General features: G+C 42.7%; 1 protein-coding gene across 2 annotated transcripts; it reads left to right on the top strand.

The window, feature by feature from the left end:
- The first annotated feature begins 884 nt into the window (after positions 1 to 884).
- Positions 885 to 11266, top strand: rap1gds1 (RAP1, GTP-GDP dissociation stimulator 1). Of its 2 annotated transcripts, XM_086104633.1 has the most exons (15): positions 885 to 1303; positions 2140 to 2247; positions 2316 to 2438; positions 2591 to 2716; positions 3829 to 3975; positions 4382 to 4510; positions 5139 to 5264; positions 5517 to 5660; positions 5730 to 5861; positions 5956 to 6090; positions 7032 to 7157; positions 7348 to 7487; positions 7582 to 7708; positions 7790 to 7918; positions 8718 to 11266. In XM_086104633.1, the coding sequence occupies exons 1-15, from the start codon at positions 1300 to 1302 to the stop codon at positions 8843 to 8845; spliced, it is 1824 nt and encodes a 607-aa protein (XP_085960759.1). In that variant the 5' UTR covers positions 885 to 1299; the 3' UTR covers positions 8846 to 11266. The 2 variants fall into 2 exon arrangements, with proteins under 2 accessions (XP_085960759.1, XP_085960760.1); XM_086104634.1 differs by lacking the exon at positions 3829 to 3975.
- The last annotated feature ends 42 nt before the right edge of the window (positions 11267 to 11308 follow it).

The following is an 11308-nucleotide window of genomic DNA, read 5'->3' as shown; positions in this document are numbered from 1 at the left end:
GCGCCAACAAAACAGGATTGTGACATGAATGTATCGTTTCGATGGGAAAATGTCGTAATATTACGCAGATAAATTTGCAGTTCTACACAAGATAAAACTCACAATATTATGAGAAAATATTTACGGTTTCACAAGATTACATTTGTAATATTACAAGAAACGCTTTTTTATAATTTTGCAAGACTGAAGTTGTAATGTTACGAGAAACAGAAAGAATCAATTCACAAATGTGGATGAATTATGAGACAAAAATGTTGCAATGTTATGAGGGTAAAGATGAGATGAAGAAATTAAATAAAATAGCGTTGTCCTGATCCCGTCATAACTCGGGCCGATCACGTGATTTTTCAGCTGATTTATTTCGGCTGAAAAAGTTAGATTTTTAAAATGTTCTTAATTTTTAAAGTAAAAAATAAAACATGTTAGGTACCGCTTTGAATTTGAACCACTGATAACTTACAGCCATATCAAAACGCATCATCTTGGGATACCTTTATTTAAAAAAACACTTAATTTGAAGTTTGGATGTGGATTTATTTTTATTCTTAATTGCATTGTATTGCAGCGGTACTAATCGGAACATGGTAACTCTATAACATTGACACTCAAAAATCAAGTGACATGAGCTCTTAATTCGAAATGTTTACAATTTTACCATGGGCGTTGTTATTTCGCTTGAAAAGGTCATATTTTCACTGGAATATGACAAAAAAATGAATATTGTGAGGGAAAAGCCAGTTACGTTCTGAAGTAGACATTGGGGCTTTCTCATTAAAAGCGGCTCTGCCGATGTATTTTAATTTTAAGGTACAACCGGAAGTGCTTGCTTATCGACTTGTCGCCGCCTTCACTTTGAAGGGAGTGTCAGCCTCTTTTTTATTTTGAAAGCTTATCCGGAAAACTTATTTTTACTTACCGACCCCATTCTTTCCCTGGAGTGGTCCTGTAGTGTTAAAGACGTTCTTACTTAAAAAAATAAATAAACTCCACTATAGGCCTAGGGGTGGGGGCAATGACATGAAGTTAATAGTATAGCAACAGCGAGTCGCAGAATTGCACCCTTTTTGAGCGAGGTGCTGACTGGCTGAGTGCTAGCTGGTTAGCTCACTCGCCACATCAGCGAAGACGTTCTGGAGATAAGACAAGCGTGGCGAGAAGAAAAAAGAAGAAGACGAAGCAGCAGCAGCGCGTATGTGTGTATCGGGGGGAGCCGGCCTTCATTAGACCCCGCTACAACGAGCTGGAGAGCTTCCACACACCCCCACGTTCGTCTCTTTCCCGGTGCAGCATCCCGTCGAGATGGGTGAGTCGCTAGTCGCTCAGCTAACTTGCTAGCCTGTCAAACCAAATCACCTTGGATGGTATATTTATTATAGATGACGTAATCACAGCCCCTATCACAGTTGCTATGTTATTAGCGATGTGGGAGGAGAGGGGGGCGGTGGTAGCCTGGCTGTGCTGTGTGTGTGATTAGGATGCTGCATTGCAACGGCAGTAAATAGTGTCCTGATTATCCGGAGGCTTGGGTGTGGGCTCCATCCTTTGAAATGGCACCGCCGGCTGCGTTGTTGAATGGTGCAGATGGCACTCCTCCATCTTTACAGCTGTTACGCAACGCAATCCGACTGCATATTACTCCGCTGGAGCATTTCTTTCTTCATTGAGGTCAGGGCTCTCGGCAAAGTAGGACCACATACGACCCGACACTTAGGACCAGCAAAGTGTTCTGTGGTGGCAGAAATACCGACCTACAATTTGAATACTAATTCTAATATTTGATCCAACTCTTCATTTTGGAGGGTTTCTCTTGACTACACTGCTTGAAATATGTGGGCGTTGGATTTAGATGTCCAACCAGATTTGTGCCTCTTTGGCCTCCCGCATACCAAGCGACTCTCTGAATTGGACAGTCATTAAAAAAAAAAAAAAAAGATTCTCCGACTCACCCTGCCGCGTATATCGTTCGGAAAGCCAGCTGGACAGTATTTTTAATCTTAATTTTCCACAAATCTAATATTCAATATCATAAAATATTTTGACATCAGCCTTAAAGATGCCACATCTGCACTGCAGGCAGTGTGCGATGTGGTAAGAATCGTGAAATACAGCCAACTCTCAACTGAGTGTTTTTGCTTCCAGACAACTTGAGTGACGCCTTGGCAAAGCTGAAACTGGCATCCACAGACAGCGCCTCGGACAGTGTGGAGAGCTGTCTGGACTGCCTGCTGAAAGCGCTGCTCAACAACAGTACGTACGCTTCCGAATGTGCTCACCCAACCTCTGGCGAAAACCATTAATGGGTGTGGTTCCCACAGACGCGGAGGCCAGTGTGAAAATCCAGGAGATGGGCATTCTTCCCTTGCTCTCCACCCTGCTTAACCCCCAGTCATCCTGCACCCCCAAAGTCGCCAATATCATCGCAGAGGTGGCCAAAAACGGTGGGGTTACATCTCCATACAAAAAGACAGAGAGTCAGCCATTTTGTTTTGAAGCAGCCAATTTACTGCTATTTTGGACCACATATAGCATGCCACTCAGTTTGAGCCACCCTGGTCTATAAATTGTGTAATGACAGTATTTATCTCTCTAGAGTTCATGCGGACTCCCTGTGTGGAAGCGGGCCTCATCCCTCCGCTCACTCAGCTGTTGAACTCCACCGATCAGGAGATTCTACTGCAGACGGGTCGGGCTCTAGGCAACATCTGTTACGACAGCCGTAAGTAGCTCTGCCGATGGGGTTTCAGGGCCCAACAGGTTGCTAGGATTATGTGCTTTGGAAGATGTGACATTTGCATGGGAAAACAGCAGAGCCATGAGTAACGCAGATCGTCTTGATGATGATTTTTATGCAGTTACTCAAAAAAGTCATTTACTTCAAAACATTAAAACACAGTGCAAAGTTTCCGTGTTTCCTGCAAATACACATGCCATTAGAGAGCGATTAATACACTAAATGGTTGTTGATTCATTTTTTTGTTTTTTTTCCCGCTTCTTTGAAGGACGTGATTGATACTTAGGGATTCGCCAACTGCTTTTTGGACTTCTTGATGTGTTTTAACGACGGCTTAAAGCACAGCCTGTTGTCGAGCTTTAAATAACCAGCTGTCCGTTCTGGCCCTTTCTGTAGCGGAAAATCTTGCTCATCTGTGGAATTCCGTGCGATGCGGCGTTTGTTTTTTGCTTGATTATGGACTCAGTGGTGGGAGTGTAAAGAAGCATGTCGCTCATCCTACAGCTGTTTTAAAATGGTGGCGGGGAAAGGCAATCATGCTGAGGCATCCGTAGTTTCTTATATGAGCATTTCAATTGTTAAATATGCATATTTATCACACTAATAATTTAAAGGAACGAAAGTGCACATTTGATGACAAGAATTTGCTCATCACCCGCCGACGTGGAACAGCTGACAAATTGTGCAAACTGAGCAAAGTGAGATTTGCTGAAAGCGACTCGCGAGGCAACTTGAGGTCGCGCAGCATTCGACAACATCTTCGGAACATTTAAACTGATAAGTATCCTATCATTCCCTGCTGCTTATCCTAAACCATGACCAAAAAAAAAACAACCAAAAAAACCTTATTGTTAGTATTATTGCCATTCTCATAAGTTTTTGTTCGACGAACATTGCGCAGTAACAGCACAAGAAATGTTTTTTCTACAATTTATTTTCAACAATTTTTGCTTAGCTGTATTACGCTGCAGGGATAATCTATATAGAACAATACATGACTACACGTGTCACGTATTTTAAATCGAGTGGTTCTTTTCCTCTCTTTTTTTTTTTTTCTTTTGTGCTTGATTTGTGTCCCGGCCTCTTTTGTTTTGCAGATGAGGGCAGGAGTGCAGTTGACCTGGCAGGAGGGGCTCAGATAGTAGCCGAACACATTAAAACCCTCTCCCAAAATACAGAGCCGGAAAATGAGAAGCTCTTGACAGTCTTTTGTGGCATGCTGATGAACTATAGCAATGATAATGGTAATGACCGTCAGAACAAATGTCATCTAATACGCTGGTGTTCTCCTGTACGCCATTAAAACAAACCAAAACAAAACCAAAAACCGTGAGGGATTTTTCATTCTTCTCATCTTTCTGCCATGCTCTGCTATTTTTCCAGCTTTATCTCTGAAATTAGATCGTCATATATGCTACATAAACGATTGATAATATACCGCATTCTACTCGGGAGGCAATAAAAAAAAAAGGACCTACGACTCATTTTGGGGCCCTTTGGTGGACAATGTGTTAAAGGTGTACATAATCTTTAATAGTTCGTCACCGTAGTTCGTAGTTAATCTATCGTCACCCTTCACGGTGACGATAGTTTTTAACAAAATGTCTTGTGCGATTGTTCGTTCCCAACATCACCCGCTCCCCTCTGTAGATTCCCTACAAGGCCAGCTGATCAGCATGGGCGTGATCCCCACTCTGGTGAAGCTGCTCGGCATCCATTCCCACAACGCCGCCTTGACGGAAATGTGTCTCATCGCCTTTGGGAATTTAGCTGAGCTCGGTGAGTTTAGCCGCTCAGCCCAAACGCAAGAAGGAAAACTCAAATCCTTTGCGCAATTTTGTGGCCTCCATCTGCTCTGGATCTGTCGTTGAAAATTGATTGCATTTCGATAAAACCTCAAGTTCGCTTTTGATTTGTATTATTCCGCTCGCATTTTTTTGGCGGGGGGGGGGGGGGGGGGGGGGCTCGATACAGACTCCAGTATCGTCCGAAAAGTAAAATGACGTCAGAATTATAGGAGTAGCTTGACTCAGCATGCACTGAACACGCATTACCGGTAGTTAGTGTCGTGTGGGAGCAAAGGTGCAAGGCTAAAGTTGTGTACTACTATCGGTAAATGGGATCGTGCGTTATTTGTTAGTACTCGCAGATACCGATGCTGGCGTTTTAATGCTGTACTGGGCCCCTCCCAATATTAGTAGCGGTGAAACGGTGCTTTGGTTGTAACTCTGGAAGTGACCCTAAAATGGCCACTTTGCACCAAAATGACTGAGAGCAGCACCTATGTTGACAAATTAAAACGTGGGGCCTTATCGGCTGTTATAAATTTGATATTAAAGCGGATGTTAAACTATGCGGGGACGACATCGGTTGCGATTTTTGACGGTGTTGCCGTTGTCCTGTCAAGAGTCGAGCAAGGAGCAGTTTGCCTCCACCAACATCGCTGAGGAGCTGGTGCGCCTTTTCCAGAAGCAAGTGGAGCATGAAAAGAAAGAAATGATATTTGAGGTCCTGGCTCCCCTCGCAGAAAACGGTAATGATGATAAAAAAAATTTTTAAATCAAACATGACACAAAAACTGGGCTGAAAAAAACAAAGGGAACAATTTCATTTAATTTGTAGTACAGTAAATCAATTAATCTATCTTGGTTCACCAGTCTATGCCAGTGATGTATAGTGGCAGCAGAGCTATTTATATAAGTGGTAGTACCCAATAATAATAATATATGTTCATGTTAGACCTTCTCTTGACAATTCCTGACTCCTTGCCTTTGCTGCCATCCAGATGCGATCAAGTTGCAGATGGTCGAGGCGGGCCTGGTGGAATGTCTCCTGGAGGTGGTGGCTCAGACTGTGGACGGCAAGCGGGAGGAGGACGTCGCCCAGCTGAAGACGGCCTCTGACCTCATGGTGCTCCTTCTGCTCGGAGGTAAAAATGCCACATTTACTTCTGTGTTCCGGCTCCATCCCGGTTAATAATTCTTGACCATCGATGCAGACGAGTCCATGCAAAAGCTGTTCGAGGGAGGGAAGGGCAGCGTCTTCCAGAGGGTGCTTTCCTGGATCCCATCGCACAACCACCAGTTGCAACTGGCCGGTGCGCTTGCCATTGCTAATTTTGCCCGCAATGGTAAGACCGAATACAGTGCCGGTTTGTCCGATCATGTTGACAATTCATCCCATCAACCCATTTTTGACTGTCTCCCCCGCACCCCTCTGAACAGATGGCAACTGCATCCACATGGTGGACACTGGTATCGTACAGAAGCTTTTGGAGCTGTTGGATCGGCACATTGATGAAGGCAATGTCACAGTTCAACACGCAGCTCTCAGTGCTCTTCGGAACCTGGCCATACCCGGTGAGCCCAGTCTTCATCATGTACTGTATATACTACCAGTCAACAGTTTGGACTCGCTCTCTCGTGCTAAGATCCAAACCTTTGACTGGCACTGAATGTAAACAAAAACTAGTGATGTCAAGCGATTAAAAAAAAATTGTGTGATTAAATAATTTGGGTATGTAATTAATTAATCTATATTTTAATCTCATCTAAAAATTCTTGAGAGGACCCCTATTTTCATTTTAAATTCATTACATTATTGAGGCAGATCAAAAGATAAAAGAAAAAGTGGCATTATAAAGTATTTTATTGTTTTTCAGCAGACTAGGACAGTTGCAGTCCTAGCCATTTACTTTCTGCTGTATTTGAGACTCGTCAAAGTCCTAGCTGCAACCTTTAGTTTCGACCACGAGGGGGAATATCACTGTTTTGTTTGATTTTGTAAATCTCCAAAGAATTACAAAATAAAAATAAGATAGAACATCAGGTCCTTAAAAAGTCCTTAGGTTAACATATCAAAAGCAGTAAGAACAATTTTCTGAGCAATACAATTAACACTGAACTTGCTTCAGATAATAAACAATAAATAAAACAGACCCACAGTGCTGTTAGTTAGCACTTCAGAAATAACACTGTTCATCATGACAAACTAAAAGTGCTGAAATAAACATCAATCACTTCTAGTGGTCTACAGAGGACACATCAACTATGCCTCGTACGTGGGGTGTTCTCGAGTTTAGGTTGCCGAAGAGCTTTGCTATGTATGGCTCGCTCGCTATATAACGCTTTCGGTGCTAACGTTAGCTGTGGCTGCACTCGTGACTGGGTGCTTTGCATTGATGTGGGAGGCTAAATTTGAGCTGCTTCGGTGGAAAGCAAACTCCTTACAAATTAGGTTATGTTGTTATGTATTCCTACATATGATTCCACCATGATGACGTTGTGTCATGTCCCACCAGTTGTGAATAAATCCAAGATGCTGTCAGCTGGAGTCGCCGACGTGGTGTTGAAGTTCTTGCAGTCAGAGATGCCGCCGGTGCAGTTTAAGCTGCTGGGGACCTTACGCATGTTGATCGACACACAAGGTAGAAAGAAGCCTTCTTGTCCTTCCTGTCGTAGCATTACAGCGAGCCCCCGAATATCACAGGGGATACATCAGAAGCTGTCAAAAAAAATCCTATAAACTTGTCAATTTCGGTGATGCAATGAGGATTATACACACAAAAAAAACTGCAATATAATGGGGCTCTGAATCTGGCTCATTGTTGGTTTCAGTGGAAGCAGCGGACCAGCTTGGGACCAATGGGAAACTGGTGGAGCGGCTGGTGGAGTGGTGTGAAGCCAAAGATCATGCCGGGGTGATGGGCGAGTCCAACAGGCTCCTTTCTGCTCTCATTCGACACAGCAAGTCCAAGGTCTGACAGCCAGTATGAAGTGGACATTTCTGACTCATTTTGACTGATTGTTACAGATTATCGTTTTTAATTTTTTTTTTATGTACTTTTTCAGGACGTCGTCAGGACAGTCATCCAGGGAGCCGGAGTCAAGCACTTGGTCACCATGGCAACCAGTGAGCACATGATCATGCAGAATGAAGCGCTTGTGGCACTGGGCCTCATCGCGGCGCTCGATTTGGGTGAGAATGATGACAACAGATGACTTGCGCGCAATTTGAATCAGTCGGCCTAAAAGTGAACCGTTTATCATCAATTCACAGTTGCAGCCGAGAAGGACTTTGAGGAAGCGAACCTCATTGCTGTGCTTCACAAGCTGTTGTCAGATGAGAGGAGCGCACCGGAGATTAAATACAACTCCATGATCCTCATCTGTGCTGTCATGGGATCCGGTGAGACCCCCCCCCCCCCCCCCACACACACACACACATTGAATGGCAACACTTTTATGGTGAATGCACAAGACTGTGGTTAAATTTAGCTAATTTATTAGGCCTAGATGATGATCAGTATCCCGCTTTATTTAAAATAGCAGATGTGGTGTTGACAGTTTTTAGCATAGAATATTTGTGAGGGCACCGCAACCTCAAAATGAATTTTTGAAGTGATGGATTTGGAAATGTTAGGGGAAGACAAATGGTGTTACAGAGAAGAATTCAATGGCTTCCGCAATCGCATAAATGTTTGTGATTTAATTCTTCTCATCCAATGTGGCCAACCTGCGTATTTAAAATGCAAATGCAAAATCAAGCATCGACATTTGCGATGGCTTTGGATATTGTCGCTGTCAGGTGGAATCCTTTTAGAATGTCCCGAATCACAACATTTCGGGAAATGGAAAACGCAAACTTCCCTGAGTTACCAAACATAAGCATCATTCAAGTCAGTATTTACTATATTGACATAATTTCCCGTCCTAACACCAACCCCCAAATCCTGTTCAGTCGCTAATTTAATCAGGTACGGTACACATTAAAAAAATTGCCTCATGGACTGCAGTTTGTCACCTGTGAGCTCCACGATCAATCTGTAGGCGACATAACGCCGCATGGCTCCTGTCGAATGAGGACACTTCTCAGATATGGACATCTGGGCAATTTGGATGCATTAATGACATGAAAATGGATTCATGTTTACTTTTGTGGATTCGTCGTGTGTTGAAGAAGCGTCGACTCCTCTGTGTTCTCTCAGAGCCCCTCCACAAAGAAATCCAGAGCCGGGCGTTCATCGATGTGGTGTCCAAACTTCGCTCACACGAAAACAAGACAGTGTCCCACCAGGCCTCGCTCACGGAGCAGCGGCTAACCGCCCAGAGCTAAACGGCTCGGTGTGTCGTCAAACAAAACCTCCCCAAACCCCCCGCAGCTGATCGCCCTGCACCTGAACACCCGATGAATGCGCGACCCCTTGTTCTGTAAGCCCATCGTCACGTGCCAAGGTACCATGTTGCATTAACTGCCAGACAGACATCCTCTTGACTCGTGCTAAGGACAGATTGGTGTACATCACGGATGGAGAGCCGTCGTGAGATTTATTGAGGTGAGGTAGCACATTTCGACGCGTCCGTCTTTCCGCAGCCCATCGACTTGTTCCAGCTGGTGTTGTCACGGTACCAAAATTCTGACTTCGATATCATATCTGTCTAAAGTACCTCGATACTGATACTGAAACGATACCATGGCAAAAAAAAAAAACTTAAATCGTCACTTAATCATAGATGACAAAATACAGAACTTCCAATTGTTAGTATTTTAATAATTAAAAATATTGGGCAGCGTCATACGTAATTCTTAAATTTCGGGATGTTCAATACTACTTTTCTTTGACCGATACCAGTACGAGTATTCACTCTTGAGTACTCACCGATACCAAGTACCAATACGACCAGTGCTTTTAAAGTATCCCATTTTTAAATATACATAGTGACAAATAATTGTGAATAAAATGTTCTTTCTTCCTGGCGTACATGAGGATTTGTCGACATCTATAACCACTGCAGCCTTGGGCCATAAGGCTGGTATCGGACCGATACCTGGTATCGGTATTCGCCCATCCCAAATAAATATGTATAATTTATTTTCATGCTATGTCATGCTGTAGAATAACACAGTACACTGAATTAGCACAGTCCTAAAATTACTTTTTTAATTTTTATTATTTTAATTACATCTGATTTATTCAGTGTACTATAGTTCGGACTTTGTGGATTCCTTTTGCTTTCCGCAATTGCCATACTTTTGTGTGGCGGCATTTCGCTCTGTCCACATCGAAACAAATTCACTATTTTACAGGGGAGACAATTAAACTGCTTGAAGCAAAGACTTTCTGTTTACAGTGGAAGTGGTCGTAAAATGCAGTGGCATTGTTTTCATTTTTGATGGTGAAGTATCGCAGTACTTTTGTAGTACCGGTACACCATTCAAGCGTTGTGCATGCAACCTTTGCAGCACTCTTAGAATGAGCATAAACTGTGACGCCAGCTGCCATGTTAAATCCCACAGTGTCATTCTGTTGTGGTACATGTTTTGTTTTGTTTTGGCCAGTTTACCTCTGACGCAAGAGTGGGGAACCCATAATTTTTTAGTTTTGTTTTGTTTTGTTTTTTCTGGAGGCATCCATTTTCAGTAAATATATAGATTTTTAAAAAAAATAGATTGTCATCGTTTTTAGAATTGCCTGGTTTGTGTCATTTGTTTTTTTTTAATATCATTGATCCAGTATGTGTTTGAGCTGCTGATATCGGGTCTACAGATTTATGGAGAAAGTCAGAACAAAAGAGTGAGGCACCTTTCATTAGTCATGTCTCATTCACCAAGAAAATTACCGCTTTACCTCATGATCGGCTGTTTATCTACTTAACTGCAGAGTATCAGGCATGTGTGGCGGGAATCCTTTTACACAGATCCGGCTACAATAAGGCAGGATATTGACATTTGGTTGGCATGTGTGTCAAACCTCTCAAAATCCCCCATCTGAAAACACATAGGAAGTCAGCCATTTTAACTCGAAACAGCCATTTTAGGCTGTTCCAGCAGTCCTTCGGGGATGAACATGTCCTTGATTTTGTTACGCATTATTAGACTAAACTGCACAACATTTGCGTTTTCATCATTGCGTGGGGTCAGCTTTACAGATGCCATGCCTGCTCTAGGCATCTGGGCTAAAAAAAATTGCACCCCCCCCCCCACCCCCCTTTGTCTGTGTCAGTGCTGCTTTACATCAAATAAATTGGGGTTTCTATTGGAGGCCACTAATTTGAAACTACAGATTATGTTCAGGACATAGTAAATGTAAATACACATCATAGTTTTGTGAGTTATTTACCCCCCGCCCATGTCACTGGTGCATTGTCAAAAACCTGTTGAGATACTATAACAATATTCATTGGGAGCACTCACACACACACAAAAAAATATTTGCAGTGAATAAAAGTGCAGCTAGCGTCGGTAATTAAATGCACATCAGTGAAGACATGCATGAGCCGCCACCCCAGTGGATCTCTTGAAGATTGCTTTGTCTTAGCGCATATACTGTAAATCTTGGCATGTCCCAATCTGTAACAACTGTTTTGTTTTTCTTTTTAAGTATGAGTGGTTATTTATCAGATGTGCTCTTAAATGAGTTGTATCCATAGCAAAAGCATAAAAGTACTATAAACGTAAATGTTTGTTGTAAATGTCAAAAAAAGTTGTACATTTGGAAGACTGTAACAGAAGATAATTAAAAGCTGATAGCTAGCAGGGGCTGTCTGTATTTTTTTTTACGAGGAATGCAATACAATC

The sequence above is a fragment of the Hippocampus guttulatus genome, chromosome 2, assembly GCF_054856545.1.
Source record: "Hippocampus guttulatus isolate MCC_2025c chromosome 2, RoL_Hgut_1.0, whole genome shotgun sequence".
NCBI classification, from domain to species: Eukaryota; Metazoa; Chordata; class Actinopteri; order Syngnathiformes; family Syngnathidae; genus Hippocampus; species Hippocampus guttulatus.
The sequence above is the reverse complement of the archived record's forward strand: the minus strand, read 5'-3'. Positions and strand labels throughout refer to the sequence as shown.